This window comes from Crinia signifera, chromosome 19, assembly GCF_055691185.1.
Source record: "Crinia signifera chromosome 19, ASM5569118v1, whole genome shotgun sequence".
Classification (NCBI taxonomy): domain Eukaryota; kingdom Metazoa; phylum Chordata; class Amphibia; order Anura; family Myobatrachidae; genus Crinia; species Crinia signifera.
This window is the reverse complement of record NC_139226.1, coordinates 130,743,890-130,769,465: the sequence shown is the minus strand read 5'-3', so window position 1 is coordinate 130,769,465 and position 25,576 is coordinate 130,743,890. Positions and strand designations below refer to the sequence as shown.

The 25,576-nt window shown below is 43.5% G+C and overlaps 1 protein-coding gene across 5 annotated transcripts in view; it reads right to left on the bottom strand.

Annotated features, from left to right (window-relative positions):
- The window catches only part of NADK (NAD kinase), an 88,893-nt gene that overhangs the window by 35,268 nt on the left and 28,049 nt on the right, over positions 1–25,576 (bottom strand). For 4 of the 5 annotated variants that reach the window (XM_083163351.1, XM_083163350.1, XM_083163353.1 and 1 more), the window contains exon 3: positions 14,312–14,395. In XM_083163351.1, coding sequence (XP_083019477.1) covers positions 14,312–14,395 — 84 coding nt within the window. Of the gene's footprint in view, positions 1–1,654; positions 2,230–14,311; positions 14,396–25,576 lie in introns of those variants that run through there. The other variant, XM_083163354.1, reaches the window with a different exon arrangement.

Sequence of the window (25,576 nt, the reverse complement as noted above, 5' to 3'; positions counted from 1 at the left end):
TACACAGACAAACTGTGTCACATAAATGTGTCTTCTAGATAAGGACTAACAATTGGCACTTTACAGACCTTGCAATTAATGTCATAAACAGGCAGAGCGCCTTTTAATAAGCAGATGGAGAGGACTTGGCATATCATTATTTGTGTGACAATAGAATCAGCTGACGCTGGGTTTCCATTTAAATCTCCCAAACCCTACTGTATAACAGATTGTGCCCAGAGCTTCAGCAAGCTAAATACATTCACCCAATCTATTGTTCCTTTACAGAGGCTAGTTTGCATTCAAACATTGTTTTTACTGGAGCTTGCAGTGCTAGGTCATCACGGTTATTTAATGGGGTTCGTACTCAGAAGGTATAGGCCTGGCTGGCTAAAGTATCTTTGTATTTATTGTAGATTTCTCTGTATGTTTATAGAATATTTTTTTTCTTCCAGATAACAAAGTGCTATTGTAATATGATAAAGAGAAAATCTGTAACGGTGACAAGACCACGAGCCACCTACTTCCCCCAGATGTGGTCGTACTAGGATTCCCTGCACTTCTCACAGCTGCTGAAGAGGCTACTGTAGGAAATGCGGCACTGCTAGAATAAAAGGTTTCTTATTGATGAATTGGGGGGGGGGGGGGTGCAATTAATTATATGGTGCCTACCTGTCATCCTTTGGGTCAGTTATGTGGTGGTATACAGCTGTCAGCCACCACCACTGGTTTAGCCTATCACTCACCATAAACAATTTGATTTGGTCCTGGATACCCAATCCGAGGCACCCCTGCAACAGCCTCCCCCCAGGGTGCCTAGGCGCACGGTTCGGAAACCACTAACCGTGCCTATTGTTTTTAAGAGTTTAGTAATTCTATTGTGGTTCATACAAAAACAATGGCATATGCTTTACATACTAGATACCAGTAAGCAAACCGCATTGCTCCACTCAGATTGCAATCTAATGGCCCCCCCCCCATGCAATTCATGGGGGGGGGCATTAGATTGCAATCTGAGTGGAGCAATGTGGGGGGGGGGGGCTCTACTGTAATGCAATAGTGACCATTTAGAAAGGAGATGTTATATTTTAGATCACCTTTTCGATACACGCCTGGCATACTTACAAACGGACAACTTCGGAAATAAAATATTTGACGTCCCAAGACAAGAGATTGACAGCCATCAAAACTCCTGGCAATGCCCCCAAAAGAAAACGGATTTGCGTGTTTAATATTTTCTGTAAACCGTCCTATTCCTGACAGGGGAATGAAGTACAGATCTCTGGTAAGCCTCAAATAATTCTATTGTTCCACATAAAAACCACAATCAGAAGTCAGATAAATCGCTCCAGTGCTACAGTAAACATTGTGTTGACACGTGCAAATAGAACACCGTAAACAAACAACCGCAGATCACAATAAATATGGACACGAAGCGCACAGTATACAAACATTACTGCCCATCCCTTTCAGCAGTTCAACTTCTGGTTAAATCAGATATGAACAACTGCAGCATAAGCAGAGGGGTCGGGCAGCGGCGTGCTTGGAAAGCTGCCCTGCTTTCTCTGTATACTACGTTTCAGTGTAACAAGTTTCTTCCCATCGTTGTACTTTATTAATGCTGACAAAGCAAAAACCCTATCGATGGCAGTGGGTGGGCTTGCCGAATACTAACCATTGCCAGGTATTCTTGGGAATGCTTCTAGGCTTCAGGCGGTCATAAATCTTCATGGTCTTTTGCATAAAACCGCCTAGGTGTTTCAGAAAGTAGAAAAAAGTGTGATTCCTGCTAGGTATTAAGGTTGCTACTGGTTACAGGACATTGTAAAGGAATGAGAGGTAAAAACCAAGCGGATGCTGCTGCGAGAAGGGACAGAGGGCAGGGAGAGAGTTTGGAGATTACAGAACTATCCAGTCATCACTTAAAGCAAACTCTGTGTAGAATCTCGTCCTGGAGACCTAGGTGAAAGGTGCTGCACATGTCCGGAACCCGTTGCAGTGCAGCTACAGTTAGCTGTGTGTGTGTGCAGTGATCTTCCATCCCACTTGCAGCACAATGATAATAATACTTCTGTTGAAAGCTTGAACAAAAAGAAAACTGCCAGTGAACAGCTTGAGCAGATCCGACGCACAGGAGAGTGTCCCCCCAGAGAAGCAGGCAGCAGGTATGAACTGCAGCTCATCCAGGTATACAGGCGGAGAAGGTAAGGCAGTCACAGCACTGCTTCTTCTTAAGACTTCCTAATGACATTACATAATGCTGGTCCTGCCCAGTAGGAGGAGTACAGCACAGGATGTACTGACTGTACACACAGCCCTGCAAATCACCAGTGCTGAGAGGAGGGGGGGGGGGGGGGGGGGGTCACACAGAAGGGAGTAGTTTCTCTGACACCAACACCTGTGTAATTGCTGCTTCTGACCAATACCGACGTGTGTCAGGGTAGAGAACGTGGTCTGGTGCTGTGGCTGTGCAACAGGGCGGGAGAGAGAAGTTTCCGTCCGTTGTCAGAACACTTTCTAGATTGTGGTTCACAGAACACTGGTTGTAGATCTGTGCGTCCCAATTAGCAAACGCCCAAAAGCAGACATTTACTACCGGTGCAGAGGGATGTTATTATTGAATCGTGGGTTTTGTTTAGATTCCATAAATACAGAAATGAATATAAACATTAAACAGGCTGTAACAAATATGGATATAGTGCTGTATAGGGGCGTACACACGGGGAGATGCTGCTGGGCGATCGGAGTAATGTAGATGGCTCAGGAAAATCGTGCTGCACGGCGCTGTGCACTGAGTGATCGGTCAGGGACAGTGTTCCCCGGTGAGAGCACTGTCCCTGTCCCGGTGATTAACTAGATTTACCCAGCATGCTCATGGGGCCGGGTTGGGATCATTTGGTCTACAGCATGATGGTCAACATTCATTAGGTCGACACCATAAGGTCGACTTTGGGGAAAGGACGACATGGGTCTAGGTTGAAAGGTCGTTAGTTCGACAATGTCTAGGTCAACAGTCAAAAGGTCGACATTGGGTTTTTCACAGTTTTTTTCCTGAATGTCAACACAGCCGACATGGACACAGCTTAAAGTGCACCGCATCCCCTTGCATCGCTCACTGTGCTCACAATGCTTCGGGCACAGTGCCTCGCTGCGCTTGGCACACTATTTTATTCTCCCACCGTGCCCTCGTGGATAGCTGGGCATGAAATACCGCCTGTCGGCAAATGTCGGCTCAAAAAACAGTGAAAACCCCCATGTCGACCTTTTGCCTGTCGACCTACAGACTGTCCAACTAACGACCTGTCGAACTAATGACTTTTCGACCTAGAACCATGTCGACCTTATCCCATGTCGACCATCATGCTGTAGACCAAATGACCGCATCCCAAGGGGCCATGCGTCACTATCGCTATTGCACCTCCACATGGAGCGATGTAGGGGCATTTTCTAAGCGATCTAGTAAGATGGCTTGCAAAAGGCAATGAAACTGCCCAGTGTGTAGAAATTAAGCACAATCAGCCCAAGGCACACACCTCCCAACATCACCCTCTCCAGGAGGGACACAATCCTCTGTTTCTGCACTTCCCTCTTAATGTAGGATTACCAGCACCTGTTCTAAACAGGTTGATTGATAAGAAAGGTGCTTCTACACCGGTGATTGCAATCATAAATTAAGAGTTAAGTTGTGTCCCTCCTGGAGAGGGTCATGTTGGGAGGTATGAAGGCGTCACCATCACCCGCCCAGATCTTTAGTACATGTAGGCAAAATCTAGTTAGATCACCTACCAAGTGCATAGAAAACACAGATCGCTTCGCACACATCTCATATATTAGACCAGTGTTTTTCAACCACTGTGCCGTGGTACACTAGTGCGCCTTGAGCTGTTCTCAAGTGTGCCCCCAGATCTAGAGATGCCCAAACCAAGTTTACAGCCACCACCAGTTCATCTGTTATACCCCTTTTAGACCAAAACGCCGGGTCGCACCCGGCTTTTTGGACCCTGGTTGAAGTCGGGTGCGACCCGGCGTTTAGGAACATTTACACCGGACGGGCTTAAACGCCCTCACCCCCCTCCCGCCCCTTTCCGGCGCTTGAAGATGACAGCGCGATGTCATCTTCAAGCGCCGATCGACGCCGCCGTACCCGGAACGCTGCTGGGGGCAGCCCAGCACTAAGGTAAGCTGCTAGGCTGCCCCCAGTCCCCGCGCGCACCCCCCGCCATTGGACAGGAGGTGAATGGATGCTGCACGCAGGCATCCGTTCACCTCCCTCCCCCGCCGCTGCTGTCTGCAGAGTATAGCAGACAGCAGTGCCGGCTGTCAGTGCCAGACTGACAATCCGTCCAACCTGCGGACGCTGCGGTCCACGGGTTGGACGTTCCCCATTCATGTAAATGGGAGCCGGGTCATCCGACCCGGCGTTCCCATTTACACCGCCCTCTACCCAGGTCCTAGCCGTGTTCTACCCAGGTCAGGACCTTAGTAGAAGTCCCGTGTAAAGGGACACGGCGTTAGGGATTTACATCGCCGAAGATCCGGGTCTGACCCGCCGCTGACCCGGATTTTTCGGCGGTGTAAAAGGGGTATTACTTACTGGTCTCTTCTTTTCATGTAAAGGGCCAATGTATTTTATTTTTGATACCTGTGGGGATCAGTGTGATTGTTTTTTTTATATGGGGGCCATAAGATTTGGGTTTTTGTTCTTTGGGGGCCAATGTGCCGCGAGGTAAAAAGGTTGAAAATCACTGTATTTGGCACTAGGAAATCGCTAAGCACACATCTCAACATGTGTATGGGGCTTAATGGGTTTTTTTGGGTGTGGATGGACGGTCTACATCTACAATCTCTAGGTTCACACCAATAAAGTTGCCATGTAAAGGTGCCCACACACTAGAAAGATTTTTTGGCCGATTGTCCGATTTTCGATAAATCGGCCGATATATCATACGATATTTACAGATAATCAAAAGATCAGAAGATTTAACAAAAGATCCATAGGAACGCACACAGGATCTTAAGAAAAATCTTTGGTAAAGACGTGCGCTTGCCTGAAATCTTTTGTCCAGGGCTGACCAAAGATTTGAAGGCTAATTTATGCGCACATCTTAAGATCGCAGATCTTTCTAGTGTGTGGGCACCTTTAGGCTGACATAAAAAAAGGTAGACAAGCAAAAATTCTAAATGAAAATTGACATGTGAAAGGGTCGACATGAGTATTTTTTGTGTGTAACTGTTGACTGTTGTTAGTGTTTCGCATATCCTTGCACTTGCCCGCCATGATTAAGACACACATTACTGTTCCTAATCGGAGTCTATGTGGATGTTAGGAAGGATGAAAAAATCCCAATTGTTTTTTTCAAGTGTGAAAAGCTCATGTCGACATTTTGTCAATGTCAACTTTTTTGCATGTTGACATTTTGTCAATGCTAACCTTTTGCATAACAACCTTGTTGTAATTATATTGTGAATCATTATATTTTGTTGACAATCACAATGTTGACTGTTCCAATATGTCAACAACCACAATATCAACTTTCAAAATGTTGCCAGATACATAATGTCGACACCCAATTCAATCCTAACCATTACATTTGTATCACTGACATTTCCCAGGTGTTAACATTAAGACATTTGAAAATATGGTGACGACTATTTGATTGTCGACATGGGGACTACATCCTGTGAAAACAATATCTAAAATTCTGGTATTACTGCCCCCTACTGGGAGTCTAACAGGATATCCGGTACTTATGTAGTAACTGGGCTGCCGATTTTGAAATCGGGTCCATCGCATCGCATCGCACCCGACCAAATCGCATGCGATGCGATGCGATGCGATGGACCCGATTTTTCCATAGGATTCAATGTTAAAATGGACTGAGTCCATTTCAACATGGAATTCAATGGGAAAAGGGGTCCTTTTCATACCCCTACTATCCAAGTGGGCATGGAGTTGGATATAAACCTGTGGCGAGCGTAGCGAGCCACCGAGCCCGAAGCGTGGCGAGCGTAGCGAGCCCCGCGAGGGGACACAGAATACCGTCCCCTCGCGGGGCTCGCTTCGCTCGCCACGCTTCGGGCTCGGTGGCTCGCTACGCTCGCCACAGGTTTATATCCAACTTAATGCCCACTTGGATAGTAGGGGTATGAAAAGGACCCCTTTTTCCCATTGAATTCCATGTTAAAATGGACTCAGTCCATTTTAACATTGAATCCTATGGAAAAATCGGGTCATCGCATCGCATCGTATGCGATGCGATATCGCATCGCATCTGATTGTATGCCTTAACTTAAGGCATACAATCAAAAAATCGGCAGCCCAGATACTACATAAGTACCGGATATCCTATTACTCCAGATGCCTCTTCAGCCAATAAGTGCGGCCAGATATTGCTAGAATTTCCAATGAGGCAGCATGGATGGTGTAATGGTTATAGCATTACTGCCTCACAGCACTGAGGTCATGGGTTCTATCCCCACCATGTGTTATATATACGGGGCAGTACGGATGGTGTAATGGTTATAGCATTACTGCCTCACAGCACTGAGGTCATGGGTTCTATCCCCACCATGTGTTATATATACGGGGCAGTACGGATGGTGTAATGGTTATAGCATTACTGCCTCACAGCACTGAGGTCAGGGGTTCGATCCCCACCATGTGTTATATATACGGGGCAGTACGGATGGTGTAATGGTTATAGCATTACTGCCTCACAGCACTGAGGTCATGGGTTCTATCCCCACCATGTGTTATATATACGGGGCAGTACGGACGGTGTAATGGTTATAGCATTACTGCCTCACAGCACTGAGGTCAGGGGTTCGATCCCCACCATGGCTCTAACTGCAGAGTTTGTATATTCTCCCTGTTCTTGAGTGGGTTTACTCCGGGTACTCCGGTTTCCTCCCACAATCAAAAAATATACAGATAGGTTAATTGGCTTCCAACAAAAAATAACCCTAGAATGTCTGTGTGCGTGTGTACATGTGGTAGGGAATATAGATTGTAAGCTCCGCTGGGGCAGGGACTGATGTCCCTGCTCTGTAAAGCGCTGCGGAATATGTGTGAGCTATAGAAGAAACTGTTAATAAATAAATAAATAAATAATGGTATACAATTATCAGCAAATTTCACTGGCCTAAAATGGACCAGGGATTGGAGGAAAACACATGGGATGGGGGGATAAATCCATAAACCTTGTGTTATTGCAGGTCCCGGAAACTGCATATTGGGGATTCTGCTGTTATCGGGGGTTAAAAGGATAGCCTCAGCCAAACCTATTAGCGGTGGTCAATTAATGCCGCTAAAAGGATATCCCCCGAAATATCTACAAACAAACAAACACACAAGGGACCTTTTTTTTTATTTAATCACTTGTCAATTCCAGACATCTCTCTTGTGAAAGGAGCTACTTCCCTCATTTTTAAAATGGGAACTGTGGTAATGCATAATTTACCAAGCCCTGAAAGATTAGCTTTCCTCAACATGGCCTTGTTAGATTACATTATCCACGTTAGTCATTGTAGTCTATTGGTGACACTCAGTATCGCTAGGAAGAATCTTCTGATCCGTCTTCTAGTAAATATTGCACAATGGGACAAGCCTTTGGCTGCGGAGTAAGCAAGCACTGTCAACTAATGGGGCCTACAGAGGTAGCGATTAAGGGTTTGTTTCTCAGTGATCTCACTAGATCGTTTAGAAAATGCCCCTACATCACTCCATGCAATAGCGAGGAGCGATTGATATCGCCCCAGCGATGAATATCCAGCATGCTGGCTAAATCTAGTTAGTCCCCGGGGCATGGCCAGTGTTCTCAGCAGAAAACACTGGCCCCGACAGATCGTTCAGCGACACATTGCTACATAACGCTGTGTGTGGAGCGTTCTGAGTAATCTAGTATCGCTTTCACAGACATCTCCCTGTGTGTAGGCCCCATTACTCTCTCTGTACATGCTACATTTGGCCCACCTGCAGTGCAGCAAGTTTTTGCCCATTTACTACAAATGAAGCTTTGTTATACTGTACACGTCTCATGCATGTGAGCCGAAAATACATCAAAGACAGAAAAGACTATATAAAAGTCCCCTACGATGACCCAAACAAATACTTATACCTATTTACACCCCCCCCCCCATCATTTACTCCAACTCTGTTTCTATCCTGCAACTACTTTAAGACCTTATCCTTTTAACCTTCATATTACCCAATCAAAAGTGATCACATTTTTTAACAGTCTGCGATGTGCAACAGTGCCAAAAGCCTTACTAAAGTCTACATCTACACCACCCCCCCCCCCCCATCCCTATAATCTATTACTCTATTACTCAGTCAAGAAAGTTAGCAAGATTTGCTTGACATGATAATAAATCCCCCCTAATAAATCTATGCAGTTTTTGATCCTGTAAATTGCTGGTTATGAGATATTCCACAAATCACAAATATTTATTTCAAGAGTGTTTCTATCAATTTACCTACTACTGGTGTTGAATCATTCGTCGGTAGTTGCTTACCACTTCCTTGCTTCCACTTTTATGCAGTGGGGCTATGGGACTGATCCAGTTTTAGCACAGTAAAAAAAAAAAAAATGTTCGAAACAGTGTTGTACTGCAGGTGGAGCAGAGATATTTAGATTTGGGTGGGTTATAGGTTTTCTGTGCAGGGAAATACTGGCTGCTTTTTTTTACACTGCAATTTAGATTTCAGTTTGAACACACCTACCCAAATCTAGATCTCTCTGCGTGTTCTATTTGCCCCACCTGCAGTTTTTTGCTTGGATAACAAAACTGATCAGGCCTTACTTTCCCTTTTTCCGGTTCTCTTGAATTACTCCTGTACCTAGTGACTGGTTTAATAATGCTGTGAATGGTGCTACAAGCAGTCCTTTAACTCTTTATTATCCTTGGATGAATGCTATCTGGACTCATTTATCCACTTTCAATTTTGAGAGTTCTATTTAGACCTCTGTAAATGTACTTGTTTCTTTTTTGGGAGTATACTTGCAACTTAACTGTGGCCTCTTCCCTTCTCTTTCAGTAGTGAAAACCAAAACGAATAAGTATTAAGTTGAACCAGTATTGCATTGTTTCCCTCAACAAGACTCCCACTGTCTGTCTTTAATCTTATTGTTCCGCCTTGTATTTTTCTAATTTCGCTTGTACAACTAAAACAATTTTTGCCTCCCCCTTACACAATAACCGGGCCATTTTCACGTCAGATTCCCAGGATGCAGCACGGTTCCAGATACACTAAAAACCTTATTCTAGTCCGTTCGCAGGGGCAAAAATGCCTCGAATGATATGGGAGGTTCCCACTGTTAATGTAAAACATCCATTCGCTTGCGTGTGAGAGATATTTACAGTATCAATGCTGGGAGAGACAAAGTGGAGAAAGTTCAAGGGGGGATTTAATAGGATGAGAGGCTCCGAAGACGAGAGATTTTGTAAGAAATCCCCAGGTGTTTTTTTTAAAGCGGCAATCATTTACCCTGCAAAATCAAACTGATTTTGCAGGGTAAATGATTGCTGCTTTAAAAAAACAAATTGAGATTACTTCCCAAATCTATTACTTTCTAAAACTCTCATCCTATTACATTTCACCCCAATTGTCATAAATTCAGCTGCTGTCCCTTTTGAAATACAGGCTGTAAAATGACAGACGCTGAACATATAACAGCTACAGTAGTGCTCTACATATTTAGCATTATTGTACATAGCTGGGAATATAACATACTATTTATGTGTACTAAACTGTGGAGGTACTGTAATACTTTGCTGCCAATATGCACGGATACTATTTGATGAGGCTAAGCGATTATTACTGGGCATACTTAATGAACTTTTTATCTTCTACGTCATCTAGCCTTTATTGCTACTTATTACATGAGGAGACTGCATTACTAACCAATTGATTCTTTGTTTCAAAGTCTGTGGATAAAACCTCTAGAGCTGGCATGGAAACACTGTTATATCCATTACTGTACGGACTGCTTATTATTGCATGCACCTCTAACTAATACACAGAGGGCGGTATTCAATGAGGCTGATTCGCCAGGTTTTTATGGCGATTTTGTGCTGTAAGGCGAATTTCTGACTAAAACGGTGAATCACCCTATTCAATGACCAGATGGCGAATACATTTCAAGGTTTTTTTCGCCATGATTCACCGAGTAGCAATCGCTATCTTTATATGGTGAAGTGGAAGGTGAACTTTTAAAATAAAGTGTTTTGTTTTTTACAATTGGTGTCAAAAAATCTGGAATTTTATTCTGAGGAGGGGCATGCTATTTTTATTCATGTGCTGTAAAGCACATGAATATATATTTAATTTAAAAAAATATATATATATTTTTTTTTTACACAGACAGGCCAGCAGGGGGCCGGAGCCGAGCCGCTCCGCTCATTAGATATTCATATATTCACTTCGCCCGATCATTACATATTCATGATCGGGTGTAGTGAATATACCCGGTCCCCTGCTGGCACCCCCGGGGGGCAGCCTGTGCTGCCTGGCACCCGGGGAGCCCACCTCCCCCCCACAAACGTTATGGGGCAGGCAGGGAGACTTCCATCTCCCTGCCTGCCACCGTCCTCAGGCTCCCTGCGGCGTTCGCCGCAGGAGCTCAAATTCGCCGGTCAGGGGCAGCGAGCCCCTGACTCGTTGAATACCGGAGCCGGCGAGGCTCCGGAACGCGGCAACCAGTGGCGAATGTGCAGCCACGTCGCCGGTATTCACATTGAATACCGCCCAGAGACTGTACCAAGTCCAAGCAAGGGATTCTGTTATTTGACTTTATTTGACCTTATATTTGAGACCAGCTGATTATGGTAAGAATACTCTACAGCTAATTCGATGTTTGTTAATATCGGACTGATTTCACATCGGCCGCTGATATTCGATATTGTGTGCATTTTTAAAGAATCTGTTTATAAATAAATGCTAATTGTTTCAAATCCAATTGGCGCTGTTCTTAGATATATTTTTTCCCTGTAAGCGTTTAGCCAAACTGCTAACAATGTATGGGTATCATTGTCGCAAAGGAGTTTTATGCCAAAATCTAGCACATGTCAATATACAAGTCTCCAGCAGGGGGCTCTATTTTCATAGGTGAGAACACGAATAATTGTCTATCTGTGGAAACATCTGCCATGCAGTACTTCACACAGTTTTATGCAGTCATATGGACTTCGGTTCTCCTTGGGTTTATGACGCTTCTGTGGAATTATGTCTGCGCCGTCCAGACCAAAGTCGTCAAATTACTGGAACTGCACAAGACAATGTTTTTTCTAACACACTGTATTCTTGGCGCCATAAGATGAACATTGCTATCTAGTAAGTGAACATAAAACAGGCAGGACATAACTTTAATATGTATCTGTACACAGCCACCAACTCTGGACAGAAAACGACTCTTAAACGAGAGTCATACAGGTAATAAGAGACAAAGCAGTATGTCATTTTTTTTAAAGAGTTTCAAAAATTTCCCAAAAAACTAAAAGGGTATTTAAAATTTTCAAATTGTCAAAAAAAAAAAAATTCAAATATCTAAACAAAACGTCTCACTACTCCGCTGTAAAATGTTTGGTCACCTGAGCCAGGTTTCCATACACGGATGCAGATTACTGCGAGAGGTGAGAGGTCAGAAGAGAAGCCAGATCCGCAGGCCTGCCTGGCCGAACTTTACTTCAGATGCGCAAATGTGTAACAGATTGTAAAACAACAGTCAGGATTACTCATCAAAAATCTCCATATTTTTAACTGCGTTTTTCTGTGGTATTGTTTATGCAGAGTTATCACCGTACCAAAGTTCAATTATACATGGACAATTACATTGACTTTTAGGTGAGACAACCATTCTGTGCAATAAAGATAATTGGTGTTACCACAGAATCTTGCCTTACTTTAAACGCCTACCTGCCACCGAATCACAAGTAGAGAACACCAATTTGTGCACGAACCTTATATGTACTAAAATCCACACTACTTCCAGTGTGTAAGGAATATCATCTCAGCGATGTCAGGCTTAATACCCGACAATTCTTTAATATGGCCGCCATCACTTCAATTGTAACGCATTTTATACTTGTTTATTCCTGGGAGCCATAGTTTTGGGAATTTAGAACATAAGATACAACAGGGACCAGGACCCATGTGACATAAGATAATGTCGCTACATAAATGGTAAACAGCGGCTCTTTTGTTGTAGCGCTGTAATGATGACACCTCGATAATTAAATGCTGATGTATAAATTCTGTTTCAACTAACTTCATGAAACATACCGTGAAGAGGCGCAGATATGGGGATTACATTCTTAGTTTTCCAACATTTTCACCAAATAACTTCTTTAGGACAATAAGTTACTACCAAAATCGACTCCTAGTTTAACTGAGGAGTCTAAATATGTCCCATATCAGGGGCGATGAAATTATTTTTAAAGTCACAATAATTAATGGGCTCCCTTTGCTGCAATTCAATTGTTTTAAATGATCTCACCTAAATAGTCAGCGTTCTGCTTTGTAAAGAGGCAAAACCTGACTCAACTAATGGGAGCAAGGGGAAAAAGTGCTGTTTGAGCAATTAGACAGGCAACGTTTCACGCATTTCAACAAAAACAGATCTGCCGCAGCTAACTGGCACCTAATCGCACCAACAATTGAATAGCTATGATTGATGCCCATTAGTTTAGATGCCCATACAATAAATGTAACTGCCCCCCTTGGCCTGGTCATATGGATCCAAAGATATTCTAGTCACCAAAATGTTTTCCTCCATTTCTGAGCAGGAAGGAAGGGTGGGGGGGGGGGATACTATGATGTTTCTATGAATTGACATTTACATTTTTTGTTTAAAGAAAGCGTATAGGGATATAAGACAAAGGAGGTGCATCTGCTGTAGAAACCATTGCTGAGTAGTGTGCCACCATCGGGCAGGCGATATAGGGCTATACCTGTTTTTCCTCACGCGCTCCCCTTGTTGAACAAAGTCTACAATGTCTGAGCTAATTCGCTGTAATGTAATATTGCACTGTGTTCCTTGTGGTATATATAGGTTGTGTGTGTTTCCGTCCTTTTGCACGTTACATCTGCCTCCCTGCAGTGCACATGGTTTTGTCCATTAGAGAGTGTACTTGCTTTTGCATGTGAACCAGAATTGGGCCCACAGTCCATCCACCCAGCCAATTATACAACACACAGTAATACACACCCAACAAAACCAAACACAAACTATTGACACACTCTTACCATGCAAATATGGGACAAGTTCAATCTGTTACAGAGACATGTACATCTAGATATAAGGATAATACGAAAGGTCCCTACTACAGAGTGCAATGCGTATTCCAACATGCATGTCATGGTGACCGGGTTAATAATATATTAATTCATGACTAGTAAACCATCTAGATAATGCAATAATCATGTTTTTGTGTATAAAAGTCACATTCAAAATGGGTGGTATAATGTACAGCACTACATGTGGAACTTCACAGTCCATCCAATCATGCATGTGTCGTGCCATCTTTTCTAGAAGCAAAATGCTTACAAACCTCATTTCAATAACCCCACTTTTAATCACCAACCAATTTTTTAGATTTCTGTCTCCCGAAAAAGTTGGTCATCCCTCTCCTATACCAGTGAGGGTTTTTTTTTTTATTACATTACTTTACAAATTGGAGCAGCCAAGTAAAATGTGTAGACTAAAAGTCTGGCTAACCCGTGGGACTCTAGTTGTTGTAAAACTACACATCCCAGCATGCTTTGCCACAGTTCTAGCATTACATAATAGCAAAACTGTGGCTATGCATGCTGGGACGCGTAGTTTCAAAACAGCTGGAGAGCCATAAGTTGGTTGTGAAAGCCCTGACAAATAACAGATTACCACCAGCTGACAAGGTAAAAACTAAACTGTATTTTATAAAATGTCTAGAGATCTACTAACATGGGAAAGTAAGTGGCATTCCGCCATCTCGCTCCTCATTCCACCAGCGGCACCTTTTTACCCAGTGTTCCTTCATAAACGAAAATTTAGACTAAAAACTATCCACCGAAAATGTAGTAAAATGTAACAAAAATGAAAATACGAATTTCCTCATAACGAAATTGTTGACTTAATATTATGTCATCACGACGGACATGGACTAGATGAAAATGCTGAATCTTTTTTCTCTGGACACCTCAACGTTGTATTTTTCAGGTGATTGATTTATTGATTTTTTTTTTTTTTACTGTATTTTAAACTATTTTATACTTAAAAAAAACTGGATATCAATACGAGCGGAATTGCAAGTGCGACTCCCATTCCCAGGGTTCCCGAGCGGGTGCATTACTCACATGATCGTTTTCGGATTCTGCAGCATACAGGCCTTTGGTCCAAACGTGGTTACTGGGCATGGTCCATGCATGGATCTTGTTCTCCTGTGTGAAAGAAAAAGAGTCTCAAAAATCAAAGAATACTTTGCGACAGGAATCCATCCAAAGGAAAAACAACTGGATATTACCATAACAATCATCTAATATTTGCAGTCTGCAGAAGGCTACCTACAATTATTCTGTAATAACTTAGCTGTGCATCTATATAAACTAGGATCATAGGGGGCAGTGCCATCGTTTCTCCGGTTGGGTAGGGTATAGCGCACCGACAGCCAGGATTCCGACAGTCATTAGTCCGATGTCTCGGACTCAGGCAGCGGGGAAAGCGCAACAAAGCCCCTTGAGGACTTGCCACCTATGGTATTCACCCTCACGAGGGAGAATAGCCCCGGTGTCGGGATCCCGACTGTTGGGGTTTTAAACAGTCGAGATTCCGGCGTCAGTATAATGACTGTTGGAATCCCGACTGTCAGGAGATCATTCCGCTAGACTCCAGTTCACAGGTGATTGGAGATCAGGGCAGTATTCAATTGATGCTGCAGATTGCACTCATTAAGATCGGGTATAGCGACATAAAGCAGCTAAACCTGATTAAACTAACCGGTGTAACGCCAAAAGTCCCATTTGAGCCCTGAACCGGTGCATTTTTCCCTCACCTTTGAAGACAGTGTTGCAGGGCATGGCCTTAGGACACCTCTCCCTTTCCTCCATAAGAGTGATGGGATCTAATAACTGAAACCAGCCCCATGTGTATTACTTATGTACACAGAAACATGACTTGTGTGACATTATTGTGACCAATGGATCTCTGATGGGTACCTTCTATAGCTCACATAATGGCTTTTGGCGTTGGGTGCAGCTGACTATCTGAGAACATGAAGATGGTGCTAAATATAGGGCAGATAGGATCACATTACATTAGAACCATAAATTAGGGTGTTTTTCATATTAATAGGACAAAACCCTCTTTGTCTCTGACCGTAGAAAAAGGAAACTATTTCTAAAACAAAAAATGTTAAACTGTGGAAATAGTCTTCTATGTCCTGTGGTCTACAGAGACCAGCAGCTTTTATAGAACCGGAATAAAATAATTCTGTACAGTATACACCAGGCATACAGCCGAGCTACAGTAGTTGCTGGAATAGATTACAGTAGGCATAAGACAACAAAGGCAGGGAGCGTAGGAGTGACACAGGGACTTGCAGAGTCATGCTTACTGTACTATCCTATAGAACCTCAGTATTAACCATTCACAGCTGGAAGCAACAAGCACACCAATACAATTAACAAATTCTACAGGAAGCATGCGAGGAACATAAGACCACAAACATTGAGTAAACTTGTACCGAGCTCATCTGTATTTCACAAAACCCAAACAACAAAAGCAGTCTGTTAAAGGGAAAAATGATACAATCCGAAAAGGATCTTGTGACATTCATGCTGCTTTCACATCGCAAAATGCAGAGTCGCACCGGGACTTTGAAACGGTTCAGTCCCGATGCGACGCTGCATTTAGGCCGGTTCGCTGATGTCATGCGGGGGCTAGGCAGAGCGTCATCGAGGGTGGGGGAGGAGGCAGCGCTTAGAGCCTCCATTAGTGTGAATGGGAAAAGGGTCGCTCGACCCGATAAACCCGTTCACACTGCAAAGCAACACGGCAATGAATCGGTAAGAACCCTTCTTTTTTTACTGGTTCGTAATGTTGTTTTGCTACTGTTTTACTGGACCCGGCACCAACTGCCGGCTCGATAAGAAACCGGCATAAACACGGTAATTAGGTGCGATGGGTATCAGAAAGGTGTAGTTACAATGGCCGCACAGACTATCCAAGGAGAAGTACCCCTTCAACTGCTATATGGGGGTCACTACTTGTGGTGACAGTGTATCAAACTATTCCACTAGAAATGTGCTATCCAAGGAGTGGGACCAGATAAGTCCACACCTCAAATATAGCATAGAAATAGATTTGACACATTCTTATGCATTTGAGAATTCTCTTATTATATATTATATTTTCACATGTTTGGGAATTTCACCAATCTATCTTATGTCTGGCACCTTCGTTCAGGGATTGAACCCCAATTACTTTATAAAGTTTATTTAAACTTTTTTTTTTTTTTTTTTTTTTTGAGATTGCTACAAAAACAGTCCGGGTCACAAAATATAAGGCACAGAAAATTGTAGAGAGGATCACACAAGACAGACCCATGAAAAACAGGTTGATGATAACTTGTAAAATTTTTAGCTGATATTTTACCAAACAATTATCTTATAGCTATTAATAAATATTAATTATATACAAAGCAAAAAAATAACCAAAAACAAAAAGTAAGTTCTAAGAGCCAGTAAAGATAAAGAACAGAATAGTAAGAAGCAGAGGAGTAAGATAAGGGTCGGATATTTCTGAAACACAACAAAAGTATCTCGAAGGCGCTCCCTGTATAGAGGAGGTGTGAAAAACAAACCAGGGACTCCAGACATGCCGGTATTTGGACACAGTATTATACCCCTTTCACACTGCACTTGTTAAACGGTATATTGCTGTTTTTTTCCCCCTTTCAAATGTCTAAGGCTGCAGTGGGAAAGCGCCAGAGTTGATTTATCTGTTAAAGATAACCGGTATTTTAAAACATTTAAAAAGCAGAGTCCTACACGTTTCAGAGCCGTTGTTTATGCAGTGAGAATGGCTCTGAAACGGTATTTAGTAAAAACAACAGATTACAGACCTGTGATAGGCTGTCCCCTGCATTCTGCCTTGAAACGTGTTCAGGGGATTAAACGGGTTGACTGATGTGAATGGTACTTAAACGGTATTTAAAACGGTAATCTACTGCAATGTGAAGGCTCAGACCCGTTTTAAAATACCGGTTTTTAAAACGTTTTGGCAGTGTGAAAGCGATATTATTGAAAAGGGGTGTAATATATATTCCATAGAGGAAATGTACCATAACCTATGAATTAGAGCATTTTTGGATGGAGATTTCCAGTGCTTGGCTACTAGAAGAATAGAAGCAATACACATATGCGAAAATAGCTTGATCTCAGACGTTGACGCTACATGCAAAGGAATTCATAGAGAATTAATGAATCCACGGGTACACTGAAGGCTGAGATAACTTTTACTGCCAGAGACCAGATCCGGCGGATCACAGGGCATTCCTACCAAATGTGGAAAGAAGTGTCCACCATAACACAACTCCGCCAACGTTTGGTCAGAAGAATGTGGGTATAAGCTATGTAGCCTTTCAGGGGTCAGTACCACCAGGCTTATACTTTATGACATTTCCCCGATACTGAGGTTAATGGAAGTTTTAGCAATCTGTGGTCAGGTGTGAGAACATCCGTCGTCATCTAGTTACAAGACAAGATCACGCTTCTATGCGACTTAAACATTTTCCTTAGGGGGATAATCAGGGGCTAAAATGGAGTTATATTACACAGCGGAGGTACCCCTACATCCCAGGGAGTACAAACGGGGAAGGCTGGTGAAAGGTCCCAGTGAAGTAATGTTGGTTTGTATACCAGTTAGGATGTCTGTAGCACTACAGTGTGATCAGCTACCTGTGTGCAGTATGTCACTCACATCAATACATTATTTATTACGTGGTGGTGTTGATGAAGTTACTAAGGCATTCAGTATTTGTGTGACACAACAAAAAGTATGTACAAGAGATGCGCTGGAAAAGACAGACCAAGGCGAGAAGAGAAATGAAGGAGATATAGGAAATTAATTTCTTTCAATTCCAAAAAGATTTTTTTTTTTATATAGACACACAGTAATGGGTGGCAAAATATTAGTCATTTATCACCAAAAATAAAGAAAATCCAAGAATATCTAACATTTGGGGAAAAAATACTTTATATAGTACTTTGGGTTTAGAGCAGTGGTTCACAAACTCGGTCCTCAGGACTCCACACCGTTCACATTTTGCAGGTCACCCGACAGGTGCACTCATTACTGACTGATACAGTTGGAGCTAATTATGTCACTTGATTCTGTGAGGAGACCTGCAAAACATGCACTGTGTGGGGTCCTGAGGACCGACTTTGAGAACCTGTGGTTTAGAGGTTACCTCATAATGCTGTGTTATATGCCTCCATCCTTTCAATGATACAATGACACATTTCTCCATAAGATGGAGAGTGATAAACAACCAGCTCCTAACTGACATGTCACAGGCTGGGTTTGCAAAAATGACAGGTAGCAGCTGATTAGCTGCTTATCACTCTCCATTTTATCACTTTTTGAAGCTTGATACATCTGGCCCCCTTGTGCTGGTCCTTACTGGTTTTTCCACCTAGATACCATTTCTCCTGATGTGTGACTGTAATGACTATTTTTCCCCTTATTGATAATTACCCTTTAGAAGGAGTTTTACAGACTTTTATTTTGCTCGCAATGCAGGACCCTGGCACTGGCATACAGATGGGCCCCTCCCCACCGGCACTATTTTCTTCAGAGGCTATTTGCCCTTCTGTATAAGGGCAGAGTTATTATGTATTTTTGTATGTACTGAGCATTTTTATGTACACATTTATATATTACATATTTTTTATTGCTTATGACAAGTTGTTTTTCTTTCTTCCTTTTTCAGATCTTTTTGGTTCCCGGCTACCATTATTCTTTATTCTCTTTACCTTGCGATTTGGCTGTCAAAATCGAGATGTGCCGTTAATCCGTCGGGGACAGACGTGTGCCATCCCCAGCCGCAGACCTGTGTGTGCAGCCAAATACACTGTGTGAGGCGGTTAGTCAAAATTGACTTGCCTGCACAGTCCATTTAGCCGGGCTATAGTGTCGCCGTGGATCGCTATCACCTGCAATGTACACACGGGGGGATTCTGGTTAATCTTCTAGGCGATTTTGATTATCCAGCTTTTCTACCACAACCTGCTTTAACTTTCCCTTTCACACCCAGTGGATGCTTCTGTGTATTTTTATATAGTTGATCCCACAGTGGTGTCTAACAGTGCCCATACACGGTGCGATGATCGCACCCGTTATGGGCTGGATTGTAATGCATGAGTTTTGCATGTGATGCAATGCGATCCAAGGGCAGTACAACAAGTATGTGCAGCACATACTTGTTGTACTGTGCGATTAGATGCCCGCGGGAGCGCGCACCGCACGGTGCAAACGCACCATGTATGGGCATCTTTAGGCTCTATCATATATTTGGACATCGGTGTCCTGATCTCAGTGCACATTCTGTTCCATCTCTTTGGTCGGCTCTACGTACCCAGTTCCTACTGCTCCCTTTTCTCCCCCACCTTATTTCCCCCTTTTTCTCTTTCTCTTCTCTCGTCTCCCTCTCTTTCATCCTACCCTGGTGAGCCAGAGACCCTGCCCCGCTTTCCCTGCTGCCTATCACCTTTTATCTGTCCTTTTTTCTCTTTCTCTCTTCCCTCACTCCTCTTTGGAGTGAGGGAAGAGAGAAACCATTCACAATTTAAAGGCGGACATAGTCCTTCTACAAGAGACCCCATTTTTCAGGCTCCTGTTCATCTTGCCTTGCGATCCTCCAGCACAACCAAGCAAAGAACAAACTGCCCTTTTACTCAGAGCTCTGTCTGCACTGACTCCAGTGGTCGCTATATTATTTTAAATGGCATGTGTGATAATATAGAGGCCAGGATAACCAATGTTCACGCCCCAATTTAGGTCACCAATGCTTTTTTTTTTTTTAGTACACTTCATAAATGCTGTATAGGCTACCTGTTTCTAGGTGGCGACTTTACCTGTGTCCTTGACCCGAATTTAGACAAATCTGCCCACTTTTAAGATCTTTTATTAATCATGTTTTGGAAGATGGTGTCTTCAACACGGTACTTATGTATTATCTGGGCTCCCATGTTAAATGCACCCCAATTTTTCATACCCCTACTATCCAACTACGCATGGAGTTGATTTTATATAGTGTGGCGAGCGTAGCGAGCCACCGAGCCCGAAGCGTGGCGAGCACAGCGAGCCCCGCGAGGGGACGCAGTCTCATAAGAAAAACAGAAGCGTGGCGAGCACACACGTATTACTTTACATGTATTCCGTGTCCGCTCGCCACGCTTCGGGCTCGGTGGCTCGCTGCACTCGCCACACTATCTAATATCAACTCCACGCCGATGTGGATAGTGGGGGTATAAAAGGTCGGAGGCCGTGTACTGCTGCGCTCGCCATGCTTTGGGTTGGCGTTGATAATGGGGGGGCATTTAACATTGTAAGGACCCATCAGGGTGGCTGTACAATATAAAATCGTATACCATCGCATTGCCATACAATGCGATACAATATTTTATTGTACAATATCGCGTTGCATCGCATTGTATACCATATTTAGTCTTATGGTATACGATGCGATGGGCGCCATGCTAGTAAACAAGTACCCTCCTTATCACCCTTGCATTTATCTCTTGTTAAAGCTTAATACATCTGCCCCAATGTCTCTTCCGAATCCCTTTTAATCCCTGTCTCTATATGGATGATTGTCTGCCTACATGGGTAACCATTAAAAATAAAAAGCTTTTCACCTCCACATTCCAAGACCTTCCTTGAATCGCCTTTGACTTCATTTTTTCGGTACTTGTTTCCTAGCACGGCCACCCCGATTTACATCGGGGTGGTCGTGTCGGAAAAATTGCGTCGATCGCATCGCATGCGATGCGATCGACCCGATTTTTTGATTGAATGAAATGTAAATCGGGTCCCTGGGACCCGATTTTACATTGGATTCAATGTAAAATATTCCCTACACCCCCAAATTTAACTACGTAAACCCCACCCCACGATAGACGCCAACCCGAAGCGTGGCGAGCGCAGCGAGCCCGCGAGGGTCGGCGGTGCACGTCCTCCAACCTTTTCATTCCCCTACTATCCACGTCGGCGTGGAGTTGAGAATAGAATAGTGTGGCGAGCGCAGCGAGCCACCGAGCCCGAAGCGTGGCGAGCGCAGCGTATACCTGTGAAGTTATACGCGTCCCCTCGCTGCGCTCGCCACACTAATCTATTCTCAACTCCACGCCGACGTGGATAGTAGGGGAATGAAAAGGTCGGAGGACGCGCACCGCCGCCCCTCGCGGGCTCGCTGCGCTCGCCACGCTTCGGGTTGGCGTCTATCGTGGGGTGACGACGGGGACATCTATAATGTGAAATGGGTCATATTGGCCCATTTCATTTCTCACGATTTCAATGTTAAAAAATATTTTAACATTGAAGCCTATGGCAAAATCGGGGGCATCGCGTCGGTCGCGGCGGGACCAATATTAATGGTCCCGACCGACGCGATGCCCCTGATATTGTACCTTTGCCGACACGATCCTCACGATTTCAATGTTAAAAAATATTTTAACATTGAAGCCTATGGAAAAATCGGGGGCATCGCGACGGTCGCGTCGTGACCAATGTTAATGGTCCCGACCGACGCGATGCCCCCGATATTGTACCTTTGCCGGCAAAATGGACCTGATTTCAAAGGAAATCGGGTCCATCGTGTGGATCGTGTACCTTAACTTAAAAGGTACACGATCCACAAGATTGTGGCCGTGCTAGGAAACAAGTACCCATTTTTCCTTTACCTGGCGAACAGACTCCATTAAACATCTTGTAATCCATCTAACCAAATCCTATGAGAGTCTATATAAGGATATTTTTTTACATTTCTTGGACAAGCCGCATAAATGCATTAAAAATAACGTGCTCTCCAGAATAATGTGCCTTTTACAGAACCTCCTTGTGACTATCTCCTCTTGTCTTATCTCTCCAATTATGTAACTGTAAATTTATATGGAACGACAAGAGACCCTGCCTTCGCAGGGACGTCCTCTTTAAAGGCTCAGCAGCTGGAGATTTTGGTCTCCTCTCACGATCAACCCACTAGACTTTAGCAAGTTGATGGTCTGGCACCGTGAACCGATATGGGTAAGGTTGCCTCTGTCTCAGATCTCCTTTGGCTTCTTCGCCAACATAGGCCTCGCTCAGTCGTCTTAGTTCCTTCAATTGCTCTCATTTGTCTTGCTGGAGTCATCTCTCTTCCAAGTTCACCCTGACTACTTCACCCTAAACTCCTCTTTAACATCATCCCTCTTTTCTCCCCAGGAATTAATCTCAAATAATTTCTACCTGGTCAACGGCTGGCCTCACCCTCACTTTCTAGTTGAGGGTACCCCTCTAGCTTCTTTTGTGTGAGAGATCCTCCCTCCTCTCCCTCCATCCTGTTTTTACCAATATCTTCAAGTTTGGATTTTTGTGTCTTCCGCTCTTCCATTCCCGATTAAAAAAAAATCATACAAATGAATAGGTGGTCCCTGATTGGCTCTAGAGAGCTCTCTCGGCCAATCCGTGGCTGCCCACTGATTTGTATGGGTTTTTTGTATTCTCCTGCAGCCCAGTTCCTGGCTCCCTCCGCCCGCAGCTCCCTGGGACTTACACACGATAAATCGCATGTGATTTATCACATGTAAAAAAAAAAAAATCAAATGCCAAATCGTATGTGAGCTCGCCCAGTGAGCTGTCAGGGGAGTCCGGTCCGACTTTCCCAGTGTAGGGGGCCTTTCATTTAAAAAAGATATGTTTGGCAAAAATTAGCATAGCTCATCACCCAGGTAATACCCACGGTGAGCCAAGGTGGCAAAATCATGCTTTAGGGCTGCTTCTCTTCAGCTGGCAGGGTTTCTAGTCAATCCAAGTCAACCAAGGAATGGCTTAATACTTGCTGCTATAATAAAAAGCAGAATGAGCATTCTGTAGGTTACAGTACCTACAGTAAATAATGTAGTGTTCATTCTAGCACCCGCTATCTTTGAAAACCCATGCAGTTCCTCTTCCCTGCCTGGGGTGTCGCTGTCTGCTGTAGTGCTGCTAGCACAGTGTGGTCTGTACATCAGCAATGATATGCAACACCAGACCTGTGCTAGAAACACCACAGCAGACAGCAACACCCCAGGCAGGGAACAGGAACTGCATGGGTTTTCAAAGATGGCGGGTGCTAGAATGAACACCATATTAATTACTGTAGGTACTGTAACCTCTGGCATCAGAAAATATCCTGGAAACCATTAAACACGTCAATCTGAAAGTGTAAATCGTCATTCATCGCACAGCCTTTATTGTACCCCTGTCCAGTGTTTGCACTGTTTACACCATAGGAAGCGCTGGACTGCATTCTTCTTTGTAATTATTGGTTTATGAGAAGCTGCTCGCCCATAATATCGAAGTGCAAGGGCCTCCTCCTTCCATTTGGCTTGGGAGGAGGAGGTTGATCACATTTGTTAACAAAACCATTTACAGCCCTCCCTTTCCTCCACACACATAAATAGTATATTTTTATTATGGATATGTTTTGTTACTTGAGGCGGTGCACAGGTGCTGCCGCCGTGGATTACATCACTAGAGCAAGTTCATGGGGATTTGAGTTTTGCTGTACAGTTAATCTCTCAGTGAAATGGAGATAAAATGAACTAAGATCACATAAGACCTTTCTGCTAAGATACCAACGACGACGATTTGTTAAAGAGGGTTGGGCAGGAATTAGATTGGCCTCTACAGAGGTTAAATTCTCAGCTTTCGCTGACGACATCTTGCTTTATTTTTCAAATCCGAAGAGGGGTATTCCTCTCTTGACATCTCTGCTGGAGGAATTTGCACAAGTGGCGGGTTTTAAAATTAGTTATACAAAAACTGAGGCTCTGGCCTTTTTTCCTCAAGCTAGGATGGGTTGGGGTACCTCGTTCCCTTTTAACTGGGCCAAACATAACTGTTTCACCTATTTAGGCATTAGGATCCGCTCCCTTCAGTCTCAATTATATGACTTGAACTATGGTCCTTTAATAACCAGCACACTAGCAGACTAACCTAGATGGTATGCTTCCCACGATTCCTTTATGTGCTACAAATGCTCCCTATAATCCCCTCAAAACAGACGGTAAGTAGACTTAACAAGGCTTTAAAAAAGATTATTTGGGCAGGTAAACGACCACGCATGTCCCTATTTAAACTGCAACAGACTAGAGATATGGGTGTGGTTAACCTCCCATGTCTACTTACTTACTCTCAATCTGCTTACTACAGAATCGCATTAGATTGGATTTCAGGTTCTAATGCCAATTCACTGAAAAATTTGGAACAATCTTTTGTCCCAGGTCCGAACTTGGTGGCATTATTACATACCCCCCCCAACCGTTACTGACAACGTATTATTACATCACACTTGTATGGCATGGAGAACAACTCGCCGTAGCCTGAGGGTGTTGTGGAATATATTGTATTACTCCCATTATGGGGCAACAACAACTTTGCTCCTCAGAAAACATCCCCAATATTCAAAACTTGGCATACCAAGGGTCTCAGATCATCTACCATTTCCTACATACAGAATCTAGAACCATATTGACAAGGGCAGGAGAAATTCCCAAACATAGTTATACCCTTATTCCCCTATTTACAAGCATGTAGTTATATACAAACTATACTGTCTCGTATAATGGAGAAGTATAAGAACTGTGGGATGGACTGGGCCCGATGTCGTTCTCCTGGCAGATCAGTATCCACCTCTGATGTATATTCTTGCTCCCGGCCTCTACTTAAAATCAATAATAGATCAGTGGGCCTACTAAAGTGGTTGGCGGAATTCCCTCCATTATCCATCCAATACTAAAGGCATGTCAAGCTTTAAATAAACAATTAGTCTCCATGTCTTACTTCGAGATGCGCCACAAAATATTACACAGATCCTATTTAACCCCAAAACTCAAATTCCTTACTGGAGAAGCCCCCACTTCAAACTGCTATGAATGTGGTGGAGGTGAAGCGGATATCAGGCACTGTCTATGGTCCTGCCTACATGTATAAAAACTGTGGCTCGATCTTCAGGCTTACATTTCAAATAATTTAAAGCAGCCTTGTCCAACATTGGCCCTACAGATGTTGTGAAACTACACATCCCAGCATGCTTTGCCACAGTTTTCCTATTAGAGAATGCTAAAACTATGCTTGCAAAGCATGCTGGGATGTGTGGTTTCACAACATCTGGAGGGCCAACGTTGGACATGCCTGATTTAAAGGTTAGTTTTACAATAGATAAAAAAACTGGCATTTTGGGGTCTATACTCCAAAGAAGACATGGTTAAGATACCTAAGGGCACACGTACTTTGCTTACGAAACTTGCAGCAGCTACAAAAAAGACAATACTGTCACAATGGGTAACCCCAGACCCAATCCCGTTGAACTTACATCCTAG